Source organism: Mirounga angustirostris, unplaced genomic scaffold (assembly GCF_029215605.1).
Source record: "Mirounga angustirostris isolate CCGP_5_RB_7025 unplaced genomic scaffold, mMirAng1.0.hap1 SCAF_1, whole genome shotgun sequence".
Classification (NCBI taxonomy): Eukaryota; Metazoa; Chordata; class Mammalia; order Carnivora; family Phocidae; genus Mirounga; species Mirounga angustirostris.
This window is the reverse complement of record NW_026991709.1, coordinates 39,978,889-40,003,783: the sequence shown is the minus strand read 5'-3', so window position 1 is coordinate 40,003,783 and position 24,895 is coordinate 39,978,889. Positions and strand designations below refer to the sequence as shown.

Genomic DNA, 24,895 nt, shown 5'->3' with positions numbered 1-24,895 from the left:
TCACTAATTTCCTATATTCTTTCCTTATCTTTACAGTCTTAATAGTACCAAGCAGTGAGATTTATTCAATAAATATTTGGTAGTTAATAAATTGGTAAAAGAAAAAAAAAATGTATTCCTAAATGCAAAGACATTTAGGAGGAGTCTCTTCAGGAAATATATTAAGGGAAATTGTAGACAGAATGATATAAAGATGATGGTGGACATTCTAAATAAGGGTTATTTTATGAACAAAGGGATGAGGTAGAAGGCAAGCAGATTAACTGTTTAAGAAGACATGCCATATCTCTGCAACAGATTTAAAGAGAAAAAAGTAAAAAATGATAGTTGGAAGTTATGGGAGAGTATTTCATTGCATTTAATTTTACACAGATGAACGTTTAACATATTAGAAATGTATATATTTATTCTCCAACTTGCTCCAAAAAAAAGTTGAGACTCTTAAGACTCCTTAGAATACAATATTATTATTATTATTCTTTTTTGAAGAGCAAGATCTTATTTCCCTTTGTTTCTCTTAATTCAGGATGAAACTTGGTGAACAAAATGTAATCTCAAGATCCTGATAAATTTACCAGAAAAGGGCTACCAATATGGATTTTAGCTTTCTAGCAAGCAAAGCAGAAATCTCAGGATATGGTTATGAAGCTCCATTTTGACTGAATTTACAAAGGGTTCTAAGGTTTTACTTACACAATGGATTTTGATTGTATAAACACCCTGAAAACCAGTGATAGTCGTCTTTGCTTATGTGCAAGCACTGTTTATGAAGCTTACATTTTCTTTTCAAACAGAGGGTCCTTCAGAAAACACAGCACCTATATGGTGTACAAACACATTTCCCAGGTAGCTAACGACTAATAAAATCATCAAGTTGCAGAGAGTGCAGGTCTATGTATAATAAGTAGTATTTAACAGCAGAGGCTCTGAGTCAGGCTGCCTGGGTATGAATCCTGGCTTCATTATTTACTAGTTGCATGGTTTAGGCATAATAGTATCTATCCCTTAAGATTATTGGAATAAATAAGAGAATGCATATACAAAGTATAGACTGTAGAAAGCACTCAGTAGATATTAGTAGCTGCTATTATTATTACTAGTAGTTGTTGTTAGCAATGGTTGAGAGAAATGGGGTTGGTAACTTGCTCCACTGGCTTCAGATAGAGCAAAACTGAACTGTGGATCAGGTTCTGTCCACAGAGAGGGGAGACGAGGTTAAGCTGGTTCATAAGGAAGGCCAAAATGAAATAGACAACACAGACCATATAGGCTGGAAAGAATCCTGCTCTTCAGTTACGGTGAAAATCAATATTGAGAAGCAAGAAAAAAGGATCCCAGCAATTCAGAAATATAGAGAGTTAGAAGAAATAAAAGAGCAGGCAATCAGAACTCCGCCTACCCAGAAGGAAGGACAAAGAACAGTTAGGCAGCTGGGAGTTGCATACCCAGCTTCTATTCTTAGAGGGTGCCAGTAGCTGGGGGCAGGAAAGATAGGCACTCTTCTATTTTTAAGGTCCCTCCCTAAAGAGTTAAATGGTTAGCCAAAAGAAGAAAATAGAATGTCTTCTTGGTCTTTTTGTTTGTTTGTTTATACTTGAGATTCCAATTTACTTATGAGTATATTAAAATGAAAAGGCTAAGATATCCTGTTTAAATAGCTTAATATAGCTGAAGTCAGAACATTCCTTTCCTCCTTTCCCCATAGGAAAAGATCTACTATAATAGTCATGACTATATCCTAACTACATTATCAAGAAATGGTAATACTTTAGGGGCACCTGGGTGGCTCAGTCGGTTAAGCACCCAACTCTTGATTTTGGCCCAGGTCATGATTTCAGGGTTGTGAGATTGAGGCATGGGTTGGTGTGGAGCCTGCTTGAGATTCTCTCTCTCCCTCTCCTCTGCCCCTCCCACGTCCCCCCACTCTTAAAAAAAAAAAAAAAAAAGAAAGAAAGAAATGATAATATTTTAAAAACTATTTAAACTTGTATGTCTTACCACTGTTTCCTGATCCCCTCTATTTGAAATTCCAATTTACACGGTAAACTTTTTAATACAGATTTGCATAATCTAACTAAAAGTATACTCCCTTAGAAGCCCACTAGTTTCTAGACCCAGCTCTGCTACTAATTTAGCTATTTGACTATATCTCTGAGTCTGAAGATTTTAATCTCTAAAATCTGAAGATTTTAATCTCTTAAAAATCATTAAATCCATCTTCAAGCTGCTGTTTTAAATATTTAAGAATTTAGGTCCAAGATGGCAACATAGGGAGGCCCTGAACTCAGCTTCTCCAGGGATACACCAAATCTATAACCATTTATAGAGTAGTTCCTCCTGAAGAACTAAGGACTGACTGAACAACTTCTACACAACAAAAGATAGGAAGACCACATAGAGAACAGCAAGAAAGATGGAGACACGGTAATGAAGGGAACCCCCACTCCCAACACTGTGCACTGCAGTGGGAGGGGTAGTACTGAGGGTCTGCAAGCAGATTCATCTGTCCTGAGGCATGCACACACACCCACACACACACCCACGCGCGGACATACACACACACACACACACACACACAAAGCTGCAGTTTAAAAGGGCAACTAGAATATAAGGAATCTGGCCCTAGAACTCTGCCAAATGTCAGGGACACTGCTGGAACTCTCATTCTAAGTCAGTGGGGCTGTCAAGCACCACAGTTTACATTCCCCATCCACCTTGACAGCATGGACAGGAGCATGGTCCGGGCACTGTACTGCCTCAGTGATCCCTGGTCCTCTACCCATACCAGTCCCAACTGTCCCACTGGCAGCCCCTGTGTAGTGCCCACCAGGACACCTGTAGTCAGTGTTCACTATAGCTCCAGACTACCTGACAAGGTAACACAGGCACAAAGCACCCTGAAATACTCCAGGCCCACACCGCTTCAGCTCCAGACAACTTGCCAGAGTACCCCTGGAGCAGAGCATCCCAGGGCACCATAGTCCATACCTGCTTCTGCTCCGCCTGCCCCATGAGGGCAACCCCCTACACAGCGTATCCCAGGACACCCCAGCCTGTACCCACTTTACCATCTGCTGTCACCCTCAACACAGGAGAGCCCTGGGACCACCCTGCACCCACTTCAGCTTCAGCTGTTCTGTGCCAGTGTACCTTCTGTGCAGAGAACCCCAGCACCACCCTAGCCTACATCCACTTCAGCTCCGGCCTTCCCACCAGCGTGGCCCCAGTACACAGTGGGCCAGCCACAGCTTGAGCCAGCTAGCCAAAGTCACCAGGCACACACAGTTTACACAGGAGATGACCATACACAAGATCATTCTTTCAGGTGCGGAAGCAGCTGTTCCACCTAATTCATAGAAACAAAAACAGAAAGTCAAGCAAATGAGGAGACAGAGGAATATGCTCCAAATGAAAGAACAAGGAAAAAACCTCAGAAAAAGAACTAAATGAAACAGGTAAGTGATCCACCTGATAAAAAGTTCAAAGTGGATGAACTCAGTGAGAATTTCATTAAAGATATAGAAAATATAAAAAAGAACCACCAGAGTTGACAAGTGCAAAAACTGAAGTGAAAAATACATTAAAGGGAACCAACAGATGAGTGAATGCAGAACTGATCAGCGGTCTGAAAGGGTAATGGAAAGCACCCAAGCTGAACAGCAAAAAGAAAAAAGAATTGTAAAAAATGAGGATGGGTTAAGGGATTTCTTAGATAACACCAAGCAAACAAACATTTACATTATAGGGGTCCTAGAAGGTGGAGAGAGAGAGAGAAAGGGGCAGAGAACTTACATGAAGAAATAATAGCTGACAACATCCAGGTTTAGGAGGCACAGAGAGTTTGAAACAAGATGAACCCACAGAGGTCCACACCACTACACATAATAATTAAAATGTCGAAGAGGAAAGATAAAAAAGTACAGTTCCTTACCCAGAACTATGCAATTAAAAGCTCTGAGAGTAGGCATGAAAACCTGCATTAACAAGCCCTGTGTGTGACTGAATTAATGCTTACTAAAGTTTTTAAAGAGCTACTTGATACTAGAATGACAGATTTTAAATTCCTTAAGGTTGCTTAATGCATGTAACAATTTATAATTGTGTGTGTAAATGGCGGGGTTGAGGAGCGATGGATGGGGTTAGAAGAGTGCTAAAGTATGACAGACCTAACAGTCTGGGAACTAGTTATGAAAATGACAGTTTTCTTGAGGTAGAGAGTGTGGCTATCAGGACAGTACAGAGAAGATATATGAACAAGCACTGGTGACTGAAATGTCTTTTTTATGGTGCTTGGTGGCTGTGGTTCACTACTTAAGTCCCCCTGGGAAATAAACCCTGTTATGGTGATAGTTTTCAAAAACTATTACCAGAAATAAACTAGACTGAAGCATATAATGTAAAACGTGTTTAAATTTGACTGATTCCTAAAGGATAAAAATTGCTGTTTTTAGTAGTGTGGTATCCTTTTAAAGCCCAAATATATCTTGACTCACTATTCTGGATAATTTTTATCACTACCAATCACTCAAACCAACATATAACTTTAACTTAAGCTGTAACCACCAGGTTAAACAATTTTAAAAAACTAGCAGTTTATTTTATTTCTTATATTTCTTATCTTCAGGGACATTAGTCGTGGAATTTCTCTCTTCAGAAAAATAAACTTTAAATATAGACAATATATAGTGAAGGCTTTCTACTCTATTAAAACTTCCCACTGATGTTAAGTTTATCTATTAAAGAGAAAGTTTGTGAAAAATACATATTTCAGAATTTAAAATTCAAAAGTATTGATTAAAAAATGCCTATACCTGGGGTGCCTGGGTGGCTCAGTAAGGGTCTGACTCTTGATTTTGGCTCAGGTCATGATCTCAGGGGTTGTGGGAAGAAAACTACAAAACTAATGAATGAAATCAAAGAACTAAATAAATGGAGAAATATTCCATGTTTCCATGGATAGGAAAACAATGGTGTCATGACGTCAGTTCTTCCCAACTTGATCTACAAATTCAATGCAATCCCAATCAAAACCCCACGAGGTTATTTTATGGATATCAACAAACTGATTCTAAGGTTTATATTGAGGCAAAAGACCCAGAATAGCCAACAGAATATTGAAGAACAAAGCTGGAAGACTGATGAGACCCCACTTTGAAACATATTTATAAAGCTAAAGTAATAAAGACAATGTTGTATTGGTGAAAAGACAAATATATCAAGAGGACAGAACAGAGAGCCCAGAAATAGACCCACATAAATATAGTCAACTGATCTTTGATAAAGGAGCCAAGGCAATACAATGGAGTAAAGACAGTCTCATCAACAAATGGTGCTGGAACAACTGGACATCCGCATGCAAAAAAAAAAAATTGAATCTAGATACACACTTTATACCTTTCACAAAGATTAACTCAAAATGGATCACAGACCTAATCATAAAATGCAAAACTATAAAACTCCTAGAAGATAACATAGGAGAACACCTAGATGATCCTGGATATGGTGATGTCTTTTTAGAACACCATAATCATGATCCATGAAAGAAATAATTGATAAGCTAGACTTTGTTTAAAAATTAAAAACTCTGCTCTGTGAAAGACAGTATCAAGAGAATTAAAAGACAAACCACAGATTGGGAGAAAATATTTGTAAAAGACACATCTGATAAAGGGCTACTATACATAATATACAAAGACCTTTCAAAACTCAAAAAGAAAACTAATAATCTGATTTAAAATGGGCCAAAAAACTTAACCAACACCTCACCAAAGAAGATATAAAAACAAGCATATGAAAAGATGCTCCACATCATACGTTGTCAGGGAAATGCAAATTAGAACAGGATACCACTACACACCTATTAGAATGGCCAAATTATGAACACTGACAACAGCAAATGCTGGTGAGGATGAACAACAAGAACTCTCATACATTGCTGGTGGGAATAAAAAACGGTACAGCCACTTTGGAAGACAAGTTTGGCAGTTTCTTACAAAACTAAACCTACTCTTACCATACATTTCAGTAATCGTGCTCCTTGGTATTTACCCAAAGGATCTGAAAACTTATGTCCACCCAAAAACCTGCACAAGGATGTTCATAGCAGCGTTATTCGTAGTTGCCAAAACTTGGAAGCAACCAAGATGTCCTTCAGTAGTTGAATGTATAAACTGGTACATCCAGACAATGGAATATTATTCAACACTAAAAAGAAATGAGCTATCAAGCTACAAAAAGACATGGTGGAACCTTAAATGTATATTACTAAGTGAAAAAAAGCCAATTTGAAAAGGCTATACACTGTATATACAATATACAATATTGTATATATACAACACACTGTATATATACAATATACAATATTGTATAATTCCAACTATATAATATTGTGGAAAAGGCAAAACAATGACAATAGTAAAAAGGTCAGTAGTTTCCAGAGGTGAGGGAGAGGAGAGGGAGATAAGAAATGAATAGGTGGAGCACAGAGGACTTTTGGGGTAGTGAAAATACTCTGTATAATTACAAGGATGTATTTCATTATACATTTATCCAAACCCATAGATTATATAACACCAATGGTGAACCCTAGGATAAACTATGGACTTTGGGTGGTTATGATATACCACTTAGGTTCATCCTTGGTTTAAAAAAAAAAAAAAAAAATTACCATTCTGTTGAGTAATGTTTTTTGTTTTGTTTTTGAGTACTGCTGATAATGGGGGAAGCTATGCATGTATGGGGATGGGGATATAATGGGAAATGTCTGTACTTCCCTCTCAATCTTGCTGTAAACCTAAAACGGCTCTAAAAAATAAAGTCTTAAAAAACTAACACTCCACATTTAATTTAAAATACAATTGTTTCATTATAATACATACTTTAAACATTTACACTGTCAATTACTGGTACATGGTCATTGACTTTTTTACATCTTACAACTTACTGTTGTTTCTTGCACAATAAATTTTTAAAAAGCGATTTAACATTTTCACATAACTTTTTGAAAAACAAAGTCCAGACTCTGCTGACCAATTCTCCTTCTGTTCCCCATCTTATCATTTCAGTTTCTGTATTGGGAACACTTACCAGATACAGTACATATCTCCATTCTGGAGCTGTGGAATAAGAAAGGATTCACAGAGTTGCAGGGCTAACATAGTCTTGCCTTCTTTTTCAGTGTTACAGATGATATCAATTCCACTCTTACAATCAGTTTTCAATAAATGCTATAAAAGGAAAAGAAAAATCAGTCCATATCATTAAAAATACCTAAAAAGCTAATTCCATTAGGGCACCTGGGTGGCTCAGATGGTTAAGCGTCTGCCTTCAGCTCAGGTCATGATCCCAGGGTCCTGGGATCGAGTCCCGCATCGGGCTCTCTGCTCCTTGGGAGCCTGCTTCTCCCTCTGCCTCTCTCTCTCTGTCTCTCATGAATAAATAAATAAAATCTTTAAAAAAAAAAAAAAAAAGCTAATTCCATTAAATGTGTAGAGTTAACATTCAGGAAAAAAATTAGATTTCTGGTTTTCTTCTACAAAGACAATGATGAATTATACAGAAATATTTCCATAGTTTCACTATATAAAACCTACAGTTTTATGACTACTTTTAATCTCATTAATGTCCACACCTTGTAGATAAATAGGTTCTACTAGGAAAAGATTAATTCTTTCATCTTAAAAAAAAAGCAAAATAACAAACATGAGCATTTAATTTCTTAGTATTTTATTTAAAAGGCAAAATACTTTATACAAATGTATTTTAAAAAGTGCTGAATAATTAATTGAAATTTTTATTTAAAATGCTTCTCAGTTTTTATTTAACCTCTTATCTGTCACAAGAAGCTCAAGATGAATAATGCTATTGATGACTTTTGTTAATTTCATCATTTGTTAGTATCAGATTGTCTAATTGAACAGGAGCTTAAAGAATGATGCCAATGAGAACACATCTAGATAATGTAATCTTAAAACTTTTGGTGTTACAGTAAAAGGAATTTTACAAGAATGGGCAACTTTTTTTTATTTTTGGTAAGGTTAAAATAGTAATAGGCAAACATAATCTTAAACAATACCTCCCGGAATAGCTGATCTTCTACAGGTGACATAAACAGACATGTGAAGAGCGCTTGATGGAAGTACAAGTCCTTGCTGATTTCTGGGTGATTTATACAAGATTTAATAAGAGCCATTGCTTCAGGTATGCGTTCACAAGCAATTAGGTATCTGGCACGCAGTTCAAAGAACAGTGGATTTTCAGAACTTAAATATTTGTTCACTATATTAAAAAGAAAACAGACTCTTATTACTCTTAAGAAAAGATTCTCAAAGTTGTTTGAAACTTTACCACTAAACATGTGGTACACCTAAAGAGATTAAGTAGTTATTAAATAGCATTTTCCTTAGTAGGAGTTTATTTGTGCAAAGAATACTCAGTTATATGATTGGAAAAATGGAAATAAGAGCAACACCAAGACAGTGCTCAAGAATTATTGATTTCTTTTCAGTCTAAAAAGTGAAAAATAATTTAAAAAGAAAATAAAATGAAATATTCTCTTTTCAGTTCACTAATATGGTAAAATGTTTCAGATAACATGGGGTCTGGAATTTCTATGTACTTTATTTCTTTACTGCCCAATCTTTTCATTACTATAGGATTAAAAAAGCTGACTCCTAATTTGTCATTAAAACCACACTGATTTAAATTATAGAGAAAAGTAATATGAATTAATGAAAACATAATATATTTTATTACTTTTTAACAAAAAATTAAGTTGAAAGTAGTGCCAAATAGGATTGCTTATTAATATATGCTCATGTGTCACTAAGAATAATTACTAATTAATACATGTTTTTACACAATTTAAAAATATATAAATACCTTTTATCTACATAAGTTTATTTAGACCTAACAACAACCTATGACAGGTATCATAGTACTTCTTTCACAGATCACAAAACTGAGTCTCAGAGAGGTCAAATGACTTGCCCAAGGACAAAGAGGAGTAAGTGGTAGAACACGAACAGGGACCCATATTTCAAATCCAAATTGTTTTTATTAGTTGTGTATGTTTAATCAGTAGCTCCTAAAATGCCTACGAGTGATGTTTTATTTGGGCTTCAACATTTGCCTTGCAGTTCTGTTTACTGTATACGATAAGCAGACAGTGATTTGTATAGTTAATACAAAGATAAACTTCAGACTGGTCTTTACCCTAAAAGTCACCAACTAGAGGAGAGTCATCCATATTAATCAGACTCTAGAGCAGCTTTTCCCAAAGTGAGGTATGCTAGTGGAATACGAAAGGAGTATGTACATAAGGACTAGAAAGAGAGAGAGAGAGAGAGATGCCATCAGCCCTCATACCAACCAACAACAGATTTGTTCTAGCTCCTAGTCAGAGAAGCTTCAAAGCTCCCCTAAAAAAGTCCAAACTTTCTTCTCCTCTGTTCTCACTCCTTTTGAAACTCTTTGTCTCACTCCTGTCTGCTCTGGCCACACTCCCCAGTCTCCTCATAGTTTTCTTCAGTTTGTCACCCTTGCCTTCCCTATATGGACTCTTAATACTTTTCCTCAATGATCCAACTCTTTCTCTTCAGTTCCAACTTCCTCCCTCTTCAGTTTTTATTCCTTTCTGAAACCCTCACATCAATTTCCAGTCTCCTTTGTATCCCCTGGGTGTTTACCACTAAACCACTGTGATATATACCGTAGCCTTCTCATCCTATCACTTTGCACTACTTCTCCTGGTCTTCTCTATTTCTTCATCTTCTCTCACATCTCTGTCACAGTCCTCCACATTTGTATCTGGGGTTGGCTTACTCTTAAGGTGGAGAAGCACAGCCCCTTCTCCACTCAGCTCTAACCAAAGCCCACCCGCAACCCTTAACCTGAGACAAATGGAAAGATCCTAATCTGCTCAGCATAATATGTGGTATGAAGTATCCTCACCAGACCAAGGTCTGAATGGTTCCAAGGCTAGAAGTCTTGTCTTTTCCCTCTGGCCATCTTATAATTGCACTTCATGGGCTCTCCATGCTTTCAAATGTTTTTCATACTTTTTTGCTTATACTACTGCTGAATTTACATTCTAAGTTTAATGATCCAAAATGTTCTGGGGCTCAGGAATAATAGGGCAAATATTTTTAAAAAGAATTAACTAGAAGTAATTGACAGAGCCTTTTGCCTCAAAAGGAAATTTTGGCCCACAGGAAACACTGTGGATCTAGGTTGAAGAGGAAGTAATGTCAAAGAAGTACACAGGGCATTAAGGGGAACGTCTATTAATGGATGAAGTTTGGGAAATACTGCTCCAGAGTATTTGGAATTGAAATTTACTTATTCATTCGACTAGTCACTCATTCATTTAACACATTCATCATGTGGTCATTCATTCAGTTAACAAATACTTATATTGAGCACCTACTCTGTCCTAGGCACTGGGCTGGGTATAGGATATGCAGTAGTGGTGATAAAAACTGGCAGAGTTCCAGCCCTCACAGAGTTTCCTGTATAAGGGAGATTCCATGTGCTTAAGCAGGGCATTTTTTTTAAGGGTGTTTGTTCCTACTTAAATAGATTTTTAAAACATAACAAGTGGCGAAAACAAACTCTCTGTAAGTAACGTCTGGATAGTAAAAGTGTTAACACTCTGAATTCCCATTAGAATAAATGGGAAATTACTGGAAATAAATGTACCTAGTCTGATGTCAAAAGTCATTCTTGGGCCAGGTTAGTATAACAATTTAAACACACTTCATGTGAAAATACATTACTCTTATTCAGTATTAGAAGATAAAGAAAAATCACTATTACTGCTCTAATTAGAAATGAAATTGCGCTTGCTTCTCACAAATGTTGGTTTTGATTTTGAGTCTCCTGAAGTACCTATCTCCTGAGATGCTGGCTGGGCTTTAAGGACAGCTTGCAACACTGGATCTTCCCATGGGCCACCATCTCTAATGATTCGAGTCACCAGTTCCAGATTCACATTTCCATATCTGCGGAGGTGATTCTGGCATTCCTAGGAGAGAAAAATCATTTTGGCTTTGTGAATTTAAAGGGGTTAAAAACTAAACTTGATCATCCTTGTCAATAAAATGACTGGTGGTCAATGAGGCAGCTATTAAATTATAAAAGAGAAAGGGTTGCTACAGTAACCTAAGTAGGGTGTCAAAACCCCATCAGTACACAAATAGGCTTTAATGCCAAAGGTTACAGAGTTTTTACATAATTGGACTTAGAAAATCCAATTATAATAGGGATGAAGTGTAACCCAAGGGAAAAACTTAAGGGATGCATCATTTCTAGGAAAAGAACCAGGTTGCAAAACCTAAAGGAAAAACTTACAGGATGCATCATTTCTAGGAAAAGAACCAGGTTGCAAAAATGTAAAACTTAAATGTTGAGTTAAATTTATTTGAGGGCTCATAAAACTTCTGTTAACAATGGCAAGCAAGAGCCTGACTATAAAAAGGAGGTAGAGGGGGTCCCTGTGCAATACAGACAGTGGTTGGCAGATAGACACAGGTCCCTTGCTCTGATCCCAAATGTATACTCTTGGGTTATGCTGGAAGGCTGGAAGATGGAAATTCTATTACATTTTATTGTGTTAGCAGATTTGTAGTCTTGGGATGAAGAAATGGCAGACTGAAGGAATGAATCCAACCTATAATACGAAAACTTTGCATTCGTTTTAAGATAAAGATGTACTGATAAGTTGGGCATTAACTGATAATTTGTCTATGCATTTTCTGGGATTTTTTTTTTTAAATGTTTGAAATGTTTTTTAGAGAATCTGTTATATTAGACTCGTGATAGTAATATGAATTATGTAACAAGTTGTTTGTAAACAAATCTTAATATTCAGGAGAACTTGGCCGGCTGAATTTAAAAATATTATTTATTCGATTTAGATTTATAAAATTTAATTGTTTGATTATGCTTTTTTAATTCATTATACACCTTGGTTGTTGTTTTGAAAATGATTCCATGAATTTAATTCAATAATTTTAAAAGATTAACTGAAGGCCTAGTGAAGAGTATGACTAGATATATTTTTTTAAATGCATACACTGAGCTTACAGCCTTAAGAAAAAAATAAGATATTGAAATTGTCAATCTTAAAAATTTGAATAAATTGCACATCAATTAAAAACAACTGCCAAAATTTTTGTGCTCAAAAAATCCCTCAGACATTAAAAACATAGTAACAGTTGCAAAGCAAAGCTTCAGTATAAAACAATACATTATTACAAACCTTACTTATGACATAAATCATCAGGCTACATATTCAAAGTGGCAATAAAAACTTTGCTTTTATATGTCATGTTCTTTCATCATCTGAATGTTAAAAGTGGTTATCGGTATGCCACTTTTTATTCCTTGTTTAAACTACATAAAAAGCGGTTTTATTTGTTTTGTAAGAGAACAAGGCAGTAGAAGTATCAAGTTTTAAGATAAAGAATCATTTAGTCAAAGAAGTCAAAGGATCATTAAGTCATAACATGAAAATAATATCTTCTAAAAGTTAGAGTATTCCCAAATTAAAATGAGCAAGCAAGCAAACAAACAAAAACTATATAAGTAATGGGCAAGTTACTTAACCTCTCTGTGCTCCTTCAGTTAACTCATCTGCAGAATAGATACTAAAAACACCTACTTCACAGGATTGTTGTGAGGTTTAAATATACAGTATTGAAAAGTGCTTAGTACAGTGCCTGGCACATAGTAAGCACTTAATATTTCTTCTAGTATTTTTTAACAATTTGGATAAGTAAGTTTATCTTAGCATACCCAAATGCCTTAGCATAAAATTAATTTCTACATTTCCATGTGTCAGCATGTTATAGCATTCATAAAAATAAGGTATAAAGTTTTTGATCAGCCATGATACGTTTTAAACACATGGAACATAGTAACAATCTGTGGTAACAAATTATGATTTAAAACAATCATCAATTTCAAACCTAAAGGTAAACAAACTTCTAAATTACTCTAGACACACATACCGCTACCCCTAAAATTCAACTACTGTAAGCTGGCTTTTGGTCCAATAAAAGCACAAAAGATAAGGTGAGCTGGTTGCTAGCCCCTGAATCACTGGTGAGCTTTAGCTTTGCTTCTGAGCTCTTGGACAACCCATCTTTCTAGCTGTCTTACAGTAGGTAAGGTACCAATCATACAGCCATTAGCATTGTGGGACCTATAACTGGACTTAGGCCTAAGTCAAGATATGGTGCAATAGGTCTATTGCTAATTTCCTAAATATGGCTGAAAAGTAAAAAATACTTGGAGGTCTTGTTAAAAAACAGATTCGCAGGCACCAATTCAAACATACTAAATCAAAATTTCTAGAGGAAAGCCCTGATAAACTGTGTATTTAATAACCCCCACCCCACAGTCAACTTTGGCATACTTTTTAATTGTACCTTCTACATTTAGAGTGTACTTTCATAAATGCTAATACTAGAAATTATATACCTGTACTCCTATCAACCCTTCTATTAAAAATTAGTCAATTAGCTTAAGTTCATTTTTCTAAGATAAAGATTATAAGGTAGAGTTTTGTTTTTTTGTGTATGTGCACTTCTTGAATCAAGTGCACCATATTTTGGAGACCACTTTTATGGGAAATAGCTCTGGACAGGAAATAGAGATGAAATGAAGATTTCATTTTGGTCTATTTAAAAACACAAGGGATGAAAGAGAACAAATCTGTCTGTAAGTATCTTTTGGCTCCCCACTCCTATGGATGATATGCAATTTAAAAGCCTTGAAAGTGAAAAAGGAAGCACTTAAACCACTGTAGAATTCACAACTTATCTTTCCTATATATACATATTATATATTTTTTAGAATGTTTACTTAATTAAAAACTTGGACCTATATATTAACTTAATCTTTTATTAAGTCATCTGTCTACTATAGTTGATACCCACCACACTGTGCTAAACATAATTCCCTCAGAAATTTCCATTCAACCTTGTGTTTTTGGCAAAGGTAGAGAGAAAACACAACTCCTTCCCTCACTCTTCTTTCAGAATCTATTGTGGTATGGGCTTAATGTTTTGTTCAGAAGAATTTTCTTCCCTGAACCTGTTGCCTCTTTAGAACTGGCACCTATAACATGTCTGCAAAACTGCAGACCAGTTTTCTGGCCATTCTATATACTTCTTTGGCAGCTTATAGAATGAAATTTTTTTTTTTAAGATTTTATTTATTTATTTGACAGAGAGAGACACAGCGAGAGAGGGAACACAAGCAGGGGCAGTGGGAGAAGGAGAAGAAGCAGGCTTCCCACCGAGCAGGGAGCCCAATGTGGGGCTCAATCCCAGGACCCTGGGACCATGACCTGAGCCAAAGACAGACACTTAACAACTGAGCCACCCAGGCGCCCCATATTTTTTTATTTTTAATAGCATAAAATTCTTAATGCCCCAACTTCATATTTAAGGACCTCTGGATGTACCTTCCTAACTCATTCACCTATTGTACAGGAATCCTTTCCTCCAACCTCATCTCTTCCATGTCTCTTAGATTCATCATGTACTGTCTTGCTTACGCTTTTCTCATTATTACTCTCTTTCTCCTTCAACTTCCTATAAACCTATCTAAACCTTCCCATAAACCATTCTAAATCCTTTCCTATCTTTTCATAGTCCTACTTTTCCCTGAGAAACCTCTACTAGCTACCTCAATCCATAATAAACTTAATTCCTTCTCCTGCAGTACTGAAAATGAGTACCAGTCTACTCTTCTGGTATTTATCATATAAGAGGAGGCCTTGTATTAAGGGTTGACATCTTACTTCTTAGGTAATTAAAAGCTTCTTCAAACAGAGCCAAGAAAGGAAAGGTATACCAGAGAAGATAAATTCTCAATAATTAACTTTTTAATTAAAATAGGGTTTTATGGAAATCCATGTAATCAGAAGCACTATGCAGTGTCTGTCTTATTTTGAATGAAATGCAGGTTCCACAGTAAAATTATAGAATACCATGTCAAATTCATTCATAAAACAAGCTATTATAGCAAATCAAATTAAAAATATTTTAAAAAGGTCTTCAATGTGGTCAATGTCTAGAAACAGAGCTTTTAAAATACAGTAAAATCTTCTTAACAATACTTTGAAATAAGATATGATCATATCTTTTATTTATCACACTTTCTCATTCGTTATCTTATGGCAAAGCATTTCAAAAAGTTGTAAAATATAAAGATGTTACATAGTTTTCTTTTAAAAAAAGACAACATCACACATTTGCTGTTCTTTTCTATGGTAAGTTCCTAAAGAATATTTACCTAATGTTTTTTAAAAAATAAGCATTCTGAGTTTGTCCATATAAAGAAAACAGTATAACAGTGAAAAGGTTACTGCTTTTCAAAAGAAAGTTCTTATGGAGAAAATGATTTAAAATGAATGTTTGGAAGTGTTTGCATTTTTACATGTTTGCTGTTGCCAAAAATCAGCATGTCACCTATAATGTTTGTATCTGTGCCCTTAAAAAAATTAAATTAGAACTTTTTTATTGAAAAACCTTTCAACTGCAGCATTTTAATAGGTTTTCAATTCATATGTTAAAAATGGTTAGTATCAAGAAAACACTGCTTTCAGTAACAATAGAAATTTAGTGGTCAAATTTCAGCAACTCTAAATTTGGTGGAAGGAATTTAAAACTGAGTATCACAGTTTAGAAGATTTTTCATTTGGATCTACCAAAGGTGTCTTTTTCACCTATGACAGCTATTAAAACCAAGTATCAAAGTAACCTGAACCTAAAATCAGACTATGAATTACTATATGACCAAGTGTTAAAATTTTTCAAAATAAAACATACTCAGTCACACTGCTGTCATTAGTCCTTACACTGTTAAAACATTTTACTTTTATCTTTTTAAAATTTTTTTATGTTTTATAATGTATATATTAGTACATGCACATAAATAACAAATATATGTGTATTGATATGTATGTATTTTTTTAAAACATGAATGGTTGTCCTATCAGAAGTAGAGATTCCTGTTTTTAGGTATTATTTGTTTTTACACTGGGTTTGGAATCAAATATAAAACTCACCGTCTTCTATTGATCCCAATATTACGTCAACTTTATTATTTGACGTGCTTCTTCCTGTTATTTCTACTGTTTACACTCTAGTGTAGGCCTTCATCTGCTATCATTTAGATAACCACATTAATTTCTTCTTCCTCTCTCTCCCAGTAAGTCTTTGGAAGGCCTCAAAATGTTAGATCACAAAGCATTTTATTAATAGCAGTATAAATAAAACATTTCTTTAGGGGCCCATGGCTGGCTCAGCTGGAAGAGCATGTAACCCTTGATCTCAGGGTCATGAGTTCAAGCCCTTCTTGGGTCTAGAGATTACTTAAATAAAACTTAAAAAAAAATTTCTTTAAACCTATTGTTTTGACATCTACATTACTGCAAACACGTGATTATATCAATTCATAGAATAGATTAAGTGTAATACTGGTTGAAGGTAAGACTTAGGCCCTTGTCCTACTTCTATAAACCTCAACTCCATCGGAGCTTAATTTTCTGATCTGTAAAATAAGGGATTATTGGATTAAACAATTATCTCAAAATTATAAAAATCCATGAATGCCTATTAATTACATAAATTTGATTTTTAAAAATAACTAGTATCATGTACTTAGTGAGCTATTTAAGATGCCTCATTTGGGGACTTTAGAAAAAAATGGCTATTTAAATGTAAGCAATTGTTCCCTGTTTAATAAACATGACTATATTTTTATACATTTTAAAAATCTTAAGTAGTAAATGTAAATGTTACTTAAATTAGCAATTGGAGTTTTATCTGAAGGGGAAGTCAATCATAAGTACAGCAAAACCTTCAACTGAGAGCATAACCAAATTTCAGAATCGGTGACCACCATGCTAATGAAAGCACAACCCTACCAGTAACATTTTTAAATTGGTAAGGAAATAACATGGCCAACAGAGAAGTGCTATTGTTATGATTCTAACCTATAAGACAGACCCTGACGCAGAATTAAGGTGTGTGCTAGATTTACTTGAATACAGGTTCCCATACAAAGAAATAAATATAAAATCTGATTCAGCGCAAGGAGCAATAGAGTTAGTCAAGACAACAGGTCACAGTACTGGCAATGCTACAAATTGGGCAAGTTAATCTCCAATAAATATTATTGAATGGACGAATGAATGAATTTCCATGTCCTCGGTTTCATCATGTATTAAAGTTAGACTGGATTTAATGACCTTTACAGTGCTTTACAGCTAAATTTTCTATGATCTAGTATATTATCTGGGAAAACATAAACTACTTCAAGCACTAATATGCTCATAATTCTAGTTATTAGGACACTATAGAATCATCTTTCAGTGATCAACGAATGCCTCAATGACCCTGATGCGCTTTCAGAGCTATTTGCAAAGTATTAATCTTACCATTGATTCTGAAGGCACTTCCATGCCTGCTCCTGACAACACAAAATTGTAAGATGCTCAGAATATAAGATCTTTGTTTATATTGGATACTGTGGTATGAATAACTATCAATGCGCAATGTTTAGTACCTGCTTTTGAGATGACTGCCATTCCATGTGTCAGGGTATACTGGCCTTTCCTGAGATACACAACTTATTGATGCTGACAGCCTTATCTTTTGGAGGCTCGTCTTGGTCCCTTGAGCTTAACTGTCTCAAGTTTATTAATTATATTATGCTTGAAATAACTCTGGCTCTTAAATCTCTTCAAAGTGATTACAGAACTTCAACAGTTGAGGTAAAATATTTCCTTCTCAGATTTTTAAAAAAAGTAATAGAGAAAGTGAAAACATTCCTGAGGTGGTAATATACAAGAATTATTAATAGGAGTAACAAGTTCAGACATATAAATGACAGTGAAAAAATATCAAAGCTTTACCCATTTCAACCTAAGATTTATCTAAGGAATACAATTTTTATAAAATGATTTCAGAATCTGAAATTTTAATTTTAACATCAGTCTTTTTCATTCCCAATGCTAAATATGTGGCATACTTGTTGAGCATGTTTCTTTCATAGATAGTGAAATCTCTTCCCTTATACCTTTTTCACAATTAAGCAGACTTCAATTTCTCTTTTTTCTACACGCTGCCAAAGTAGAATCCACAAATAAATATTCAGTGGTTTTATCCCCTGAATGCATTTGTTGATCTGTCCCCCATCTCACTGTACAGTAGTAACGAGTGGTCCATGAAGTAAATTTCAGAAAATGTACCTCACTGTTTCTTGTTTTTTAGAGTTCAGCAATGATTATACATCTCTAAGAGAGATTTTTTTTTTTTAAAGAAAGAAATGCCTATGGACTTATTTATCCTTCATTTGTGTTGGCAAACATACCAATACTAGGGGCTAAGACTACTAAGTGCTGGAGACACAGGGATGAAAGTAGCTTCTGCCCATGAGCTCTAACAGCATAGCTGGAGAGGCTTATCAAGCCACAGACAGAACACAGAGGGATTAGTGTTTCAGTAACAGTAGAAAAGCTTGTGGTGGGGCGAGTGGGGTGGCATCATATGCAGTCAAAATGGAATTAAGCAGAGACAAGAGCGAACTTCTATTAGAGAAAAAAAGAATATGTGAACACAAATTTTGAAACTGCTCCTCAAAATTTCTTATTATTATTAAGTTGGTATTATCATATTCTCTAAAAGCATTTTAACCAGTACTACAAAGGTGGTTTGAATACCAAGATTAGGATTTTACCAAATTAAGTCTTTAGGCAGCTTACTGCAAGTAGTCTAGGAAGGGAACACAGTCCAGAAGGTTTTAGTAGAAAGTAGGTTCTTCATATTAGGGGTGCCTGGGTGGCTCAGTCGGTTAAGTGTCCAACTCTTTATTTTAGCTCAGGTCATGATCTCAGAGTAGTGAGATCGAGCCCCGCCACTGGGCTCCACGCTCAGTGTTCAGCGGGGAGTCTGCTTGAGATTCTCTCTCTCCCTCTCCCTCTGTTCCTCTCCCCCATGTGCACTCTCTCTCACACACGCACTCTCTCTCTCAAATAAAATAAATAAATCTTTTAAATCATATTAGCTAAAAATAAAATCTGGGAGGTATGCTGGGTTATAATGCCACTAACTTCCATTAGGGAAAATCAACATTTGCCCCAGTGAAATAGGATGGGCATAACAATTTAAATTCCTCTCTTGTGGCTGGTTCTTTTACTTTTGATTCTTTTTGCTCTTCTTTTACGATGCTATCGCAATAAAATAGTGTTGGGCCTCCTCCTGTTTGGGAGGTTGTATCCCCTATCTTCTCCCATCTGCTTCTCCCAATTATCTAAAGAAGGACAAGCAGATTGAAAAATAGGGTAGAGTCTCAGGAAAGAAAGTAGTTTAACTAAGACCTACTTCTATTCTGAACAAAAAAGATCTTTGTGACTTATACATTGACCCCAAGGGATGAAGACAGAATTTTCACTGAGGTCAGGGCAGGCTTACTAAAACAACTGCAGAGCTCTAGCAGTAAGGCTTTTAGATTATTGATTAGCATTTTGCTGACTACTCCAGGGTCTTTTTTTCCCCCCCTAAATTGGGGCTGGGGAGGCTTTATAACATCTATTTTTCTCTTGATTTATAAAAGTAATACATGTTCTTGGTTTAAAAAAAAAAAAAAAGGCAAGAAAGATACAAATATAGACCCATCAATCTAACCATCCCTGGGCATTAGTACTTGGATGTTCCAAAGATATTTAAAACTCTGTCTAGAATGGAAGTTATCTTCTTTCTATATCCTGTTCTTCCCCCTATAATCACTGCTCTTCACCCTATAATCACTGCTCACTTAGTGAATGGCACTACTGTATATGGTTACATCAGCTTAAATGCCCCCCAAATATACCTGATTCTTCCCTATCTTCCTTACCTCCATCCAATCAATACCATAATCTGAGATTTTAGTTCCATATTATTATGTGTGGGCTTGTATTTTCTTTTCCCAGAATCATTTCTAACATTAAAGAATTTTCATTACAGCCATATTAATAACAGTCTAATTTTTACTTGTTTCCTCATATCAGTCCTATTTTTTAATTCTATAACAACTCTATTTGCAAATTCTTTGTTTTGACCATTTCTAAATCAGCTGGCATACTTCTGGTTTTTTTTTCTGATAAAAGACTTATAGTTGCTTTGTTTTTCTAGTATTTGGACTATTTCTTTCTGTTGCCCTCTCTCATAAACTATAGGGCTTGGCAGCTATATTATGAAATAACATTTTTTTCCCTTAAAAAACCCCACAGACATTATTTATTTATTCTGGTATTTGTTACAGTGGAGAAGTTCACTTCCAGCCTGATTTTATTTTTACCTTTGTGAGAATCCTGTTTTACATGAGTCCTGCATTGGTAGGAACTTTCCTTTATCCTGAAAATTGAAGACTACAATAAGATATGGCGGCATATTAACTATGAAAATACTATGTAACAATAAGATATGGCTGCATGTAACTATTGAAAATACATTTTTAGAGATCTGTTTCCTTCACTGATTTTTTTCTGGAGCTAATCTGCTATTGATCACCTACTTTTAATTTAGTAGTTTCATCTCTATACAATATTTTAACTCCATACATTCTCTGGGATGGTCCCTTCTTTACAATTTCACTTCCAATTTCATGGAGGATACCCTGAACTCAACCACAGAAAGAACAAAACTGATCCTTTTTTTTTTTTTTTTAACTGTCTTACCTTAACCATGTAACTGATGGTAACTGGCATTAATCTCTTTATTCATCTTTACCTAGAATATCTAGAAAGAAAGCTGTTTTACTAATGGATAAATAAGTCTCTCTGACTCCTTTAAGCTCAACCAAGACAGAAGGGAAAAGGTTCTAAGTGTACTTTGTTAGATCAATGGCCCATGAGGCAGTAAAGAGGAAGCTACAGTGGGAGACAGCCACACCTCTTTGCAAAACTTTCTAACCTCTGGGTATTGGGGCAGGCTGCATTTAGTTTGGGTCATACTCTCATTTTCTCAATGGAAGGAATGCTTTCATGAAGAGCCATACATCCCATTTTTAATACTGATAGCTTAGTCATATCAGTATTCCTGTTCTGTGGGCTTGGAGGCACACCTGGTGCATTTTCAAGAAACACCAACAAGAATGAGATTGGCCATACACCTAATGCCCCACCATCTGGAATTTTTTCCAGTCCCCACCGTTACAAGCTGATAGGGGTAGGGGGCATTACTGGATAGCATTTGGAAGGCCTTCCCTCTCTTTCCCCTATTTAATCACATTCCGTTAATCAAGTATTGTTTGGCCTATCACTTGAGATGGATTCATCCCTGAGGGCGTGATATAGATCCTGATCCTAGTTTCCAACATTCATAAGGAATTTTGTTCTCTTGTTATTTTTATCATTTCATTGGGAATCTAAATTTAATTACATTAATGGGTTTTGGAGACCCAGTGTATGAATTCAATCACAAGGCTATGGAAAGCTTACCAATGAACAGATTAAAAATAATAATGAGGTAGGCCCATCATATAAGAAATGTGTCGTCATCTTTTTTGAGGTAAAGAAAAATTATCGAAAGACAAAAATTAAGAAAGCAAGCTTTTAGAAGCCAGCAAACAGAACATCTGGCTCGAAGAATGAAATTTCCTCTCAGAATAAGGTAGAGGAAAAATTACAGTCAATAACAAGATTTAAAATTTCTACTTGAGCAGCTCAGATTTTAGGAGATCAGAAATTCATTGAAGAAAAGAGTAACTTAAGAATAAACTTAAGGGCCAGGTTTTGGTCTTACTGTGAAAACAGAAATCCAGGTAGGAGAACTTCAGAGCCCACACGCCGAAAGGAGGGATAATTAACTCAAATCCAGCAAAGAAAGTTAATCCCTTGTTAACTCAAATTGTGGTCCAGGGACAAGCACCATAGCCATCACTTCTGAGCTTGATAGAAATGTAGACTCTCAGGCCCCCACCCCAGAACTACTGAATCAATATCTGCATTTTAACAAGATTTCCAGGTACATTAAAGTATGAGCAACATTAATTTCATCCTACTTATGGTAGAGGAGAAAGGGCAAGATCTTAAGCTGGTACAAATCTTTATGAAAGATGAATAGTAATGAACCACTTGGGGAAACAGGGTTTGCATTAGAAAATATAAAAACATTCCAAAAAGTGACATTGGGATTATCACTGGACTATCAAAGATAAGTCAAAAGCCTGGGGAATTTACAAAGCTTAGCAAATGCAAGAGTTTAGGGAAGTGTACATGATGGACTACATGTTGGCCCTTTGTGGGTCCCTAAGGGCACAGGCCTGAAAGCACCAAATAGCAGCAGCTCAGTTCAGAAAATGGAGGATGAAAGGTGGTGAAATCTCTCCTAGGAGGCAGGAGTTAGAGGCTTGAGAAAATTCAGAGTAGGAAGAAAGAAGTTGGAAGTAGGAAGAAGCCATAGCAACAAAAGTGGCAGAAGTGGCAGAGAGATTTTAAAAACAAAAGAGAACAAAAGGAGGGTTGGGCTTTAGAAATTGAGCAGAAGATAGTAAAGGGTACAAAACCAAGAACTCTTCCCTGAGGAATTATTTTGAAAACTGAATGGAAACCCTGCTCAAAAAAAAAAAAAAAAAAGAAAAAAGAAATTTTTATCCCTTCACAGATGTTATGATTTCACACATTTAAAACATAATTCAAATATCGTCTCTCATCTACTCTACAAACACTTCAGCGGTTCCCATTATCAGTGCTCAGTTAACATCTTCATGAGGCATTTCCTGACTATCTCATTTAAAACTGAAATTTCTTTCCCCAATACCACCAGGCCAGCACTCCCTAGCTCCTTGGCCTGCTTCATTTTCCTGTGAGTCATTTGTCACTTTCTAAAATACTCTTAAATTTACAAAGATTTGATTTATTGTCTTTCTGTCTTTTTACTAGAATTAAATTCCACAATAGGAGGGTTCTTTTGGTTTTGCTTACTACTGTTTTTGCCAGAGCTTAGTGCCTAGCATATACTGGAGACTTAATAAATATTTGCCTAGTAAAAATTCAAAAATGGAATGCCAGGAACACAAGTGTCAAAGAAAAATGTAATGGAAAATTACAAAGTTTTCTGAATATAGATTTTAATTAGAGTGTAAGCTCCATAATGGGGCACCTGGCTGGTTCAGTTGGAAAAGCATAGGACTCTTGATCTCGGGGTCATGAGTTCAAGCCCCACAAAGGGTGTAGAGATTACTAATAAATAAATAAATAAGTAAACTTAAAAAAAAATGTAAGCAAGTAGAATGTTTAATATAATATACCTAGTTTTACTGATTCTAAGGCATTTTTTTCCTATTTTTACAACTCTAAAATCAGAGTATGTTTTATAGTCAACGCTATCTTAGAATCCAAGCCAGCCTGGTAATGATCACAATGTAGTTGTCATTCTGTATCCATGGACATTCGAAGAGACAGCATGAAAACTTGCACAAAGGTATATTGGTGACTCCGAATAAAATCCAAGAGACTAGCAGAGCACTCTTTTAACTTGTGGGAGGCAAATGGTATGGGGAGGGCACAGGGCAATTAATGTAATTTAACAATACTCTGAAGCAGGAGTCAAAAGCTGGTGGGTTAAACAGAACCATAAAACCAGTTTAAGCTTTGGGCGCCTGGGTGGCTCAGTCGTTAAACGTCTGCCTTCGGCTCAGGTCATGATCCCAGGGTCCTGGGATCGAGTCCCACATTAGGCTCCCTGTTTCCTGGGAGGAAGCAGGAAGCCTGTTTCTCCCTCTCCCACTCCCCCTGCTTGTGTTCCTGCTCTCGCTATCTCTGTCTCTGTCAAATAAATAAATCTTTAAAGAAAAAAAAAAAAAGCTTAAGCTTTTAAAAGCCCAGTGCCAATGGCTTTTAGTTCTTTTATCAACTATTTTAGGAAATGCTACATTTTGATGCCACTGAAGACAAAATGGTATAGAAAAACAGACAGTGACTGAGTGGAAAAACAAATCTAGAGTCAGATTCTAAATGTGAACAAGTTCTAGATATATCTTAGCCAATTAAGTCTGCTTCTAATTTTCCTATGTCTATGTATGCACCAGAGTGAGAAATCATAAAAATGTATTTTAATTCAGTCTAAAAGATCTCTTTCAATAAATACAAAATAAAAATTCCAGATGAGAGAGAGCAATGCATGACGTTTCTGTTACTATGCTGATCTCCTTCCTTAAGATGGACAGCAACACTCCTGGTTGACCATAAGCCTCTCTTAATAACACATAATAGGAATAAATGTAAGATGTCTGAACACTTTACCCCTAGAGGGAGCTCAAAGTACATCTTCCTTTATTCCACCCTAGAGAATAATGATGAGATGACAAGGACATATTAGTGAGCCACAGTACTAGGTACTGCTTCCCAAGCAAATGGTAAAAAGATCAAATGATCAAATGTTCTTGCGTCTACAGATCTTTGGATCTTTGTCATTCCCTTCTGGATTTACTTTCTCCTCTCATATAGCACGTGCCAAAAAAAAAAAAAAAAAATTGCTTCCTATCTGGGGAAGGCTATTGAGAAAATAAATGAGAAAATCAGGATATAGCCAAGGGGAAAAAGTGACATGGGACAGACAGCCTGCTTTTGGGCTAGGCAAGAAGAGTCCTTCTTGAGTTCTACATGGGGCTTTGAAACCAAAGCCTATCGCAATAAAAAGTGTGAGTATATGTGCAAGATGTGCTTAGGAATCTACAAGGGTGGTAGCAGCAAGCTCTGGTCTAGCAAATGTGGAACTGGAATGTTAATTTGAACTGCTTTTAGTAATATAGCTAAAAGTTAATTTTAAGAACCTTATTTTTCTGCTAGTAAAATATATAGGATCCTAACCATTGCCATCTTAGTAAATATAAAAAC

The 24,895-nt window shown here is 35.7% G+C and overlaps 1 protein-coding gene and 1 long non-coding RNA gene across 8 annotated transcripts in view; one reads left to right on the top strand and one right to left on the bottom strand.

Moving 5' to 3' along the window:
- The window catches only part of ZNF654 (zinc finger protein 654), an 84,497-nt gene that overhangs the window by 11,230 nt on the left and 48,372 nt on the right, over positions 1 to 24,895 (bottom strand). For both annotated transcript variants that reach the window (XM_045902690.3, XM_045902691.3), the window contains exons 4-6: positions 10,888 to 11,023; positions 8,075 to 8,277; positions 7,087 to 7,226 (exon numbers count right to left, since the gene is read on the bottom strand). In XM_045902690.3, the coding sequence (XP_045758646.1) occupies positions 7,087 to 7,226; positions 8,075 to 8,277; positions 10,888 to 11,023 (479 nt within the window). The remainder of the gene's footprint in view (positions 1 to 7,086; positions 7,227 to 8,074; positions 8,278 to 10,887; positions 11,024 to 24,895) is intronic.
- The window catches only part of LOC129045361 (uncharacterized), an 84,223-nt gene that overhangs the window by 16,305 nt on the left and 43,023 nt on the right, over positions 1 to 24,895 (top strand). For 4 of the 6 annotated variants that reach the window (XR_010407999.1, XR_010407997.1, XR_010407996.1 and 1 more), the window contains exon 3: positions 3,326 to 3,455. This is a non-coding gene — a long non-coding RNA (uncharacterized LOC129045361). Of the gene's footprint in view, positions 1 to 3,325; positions 3,456 to 4,862; positions 5,419 to 24,895 lie in introns of those variants that run through there. The other 2 variants (XR_010407993.1, XR_010407995.1) reach the window with 2 other exon arrangements.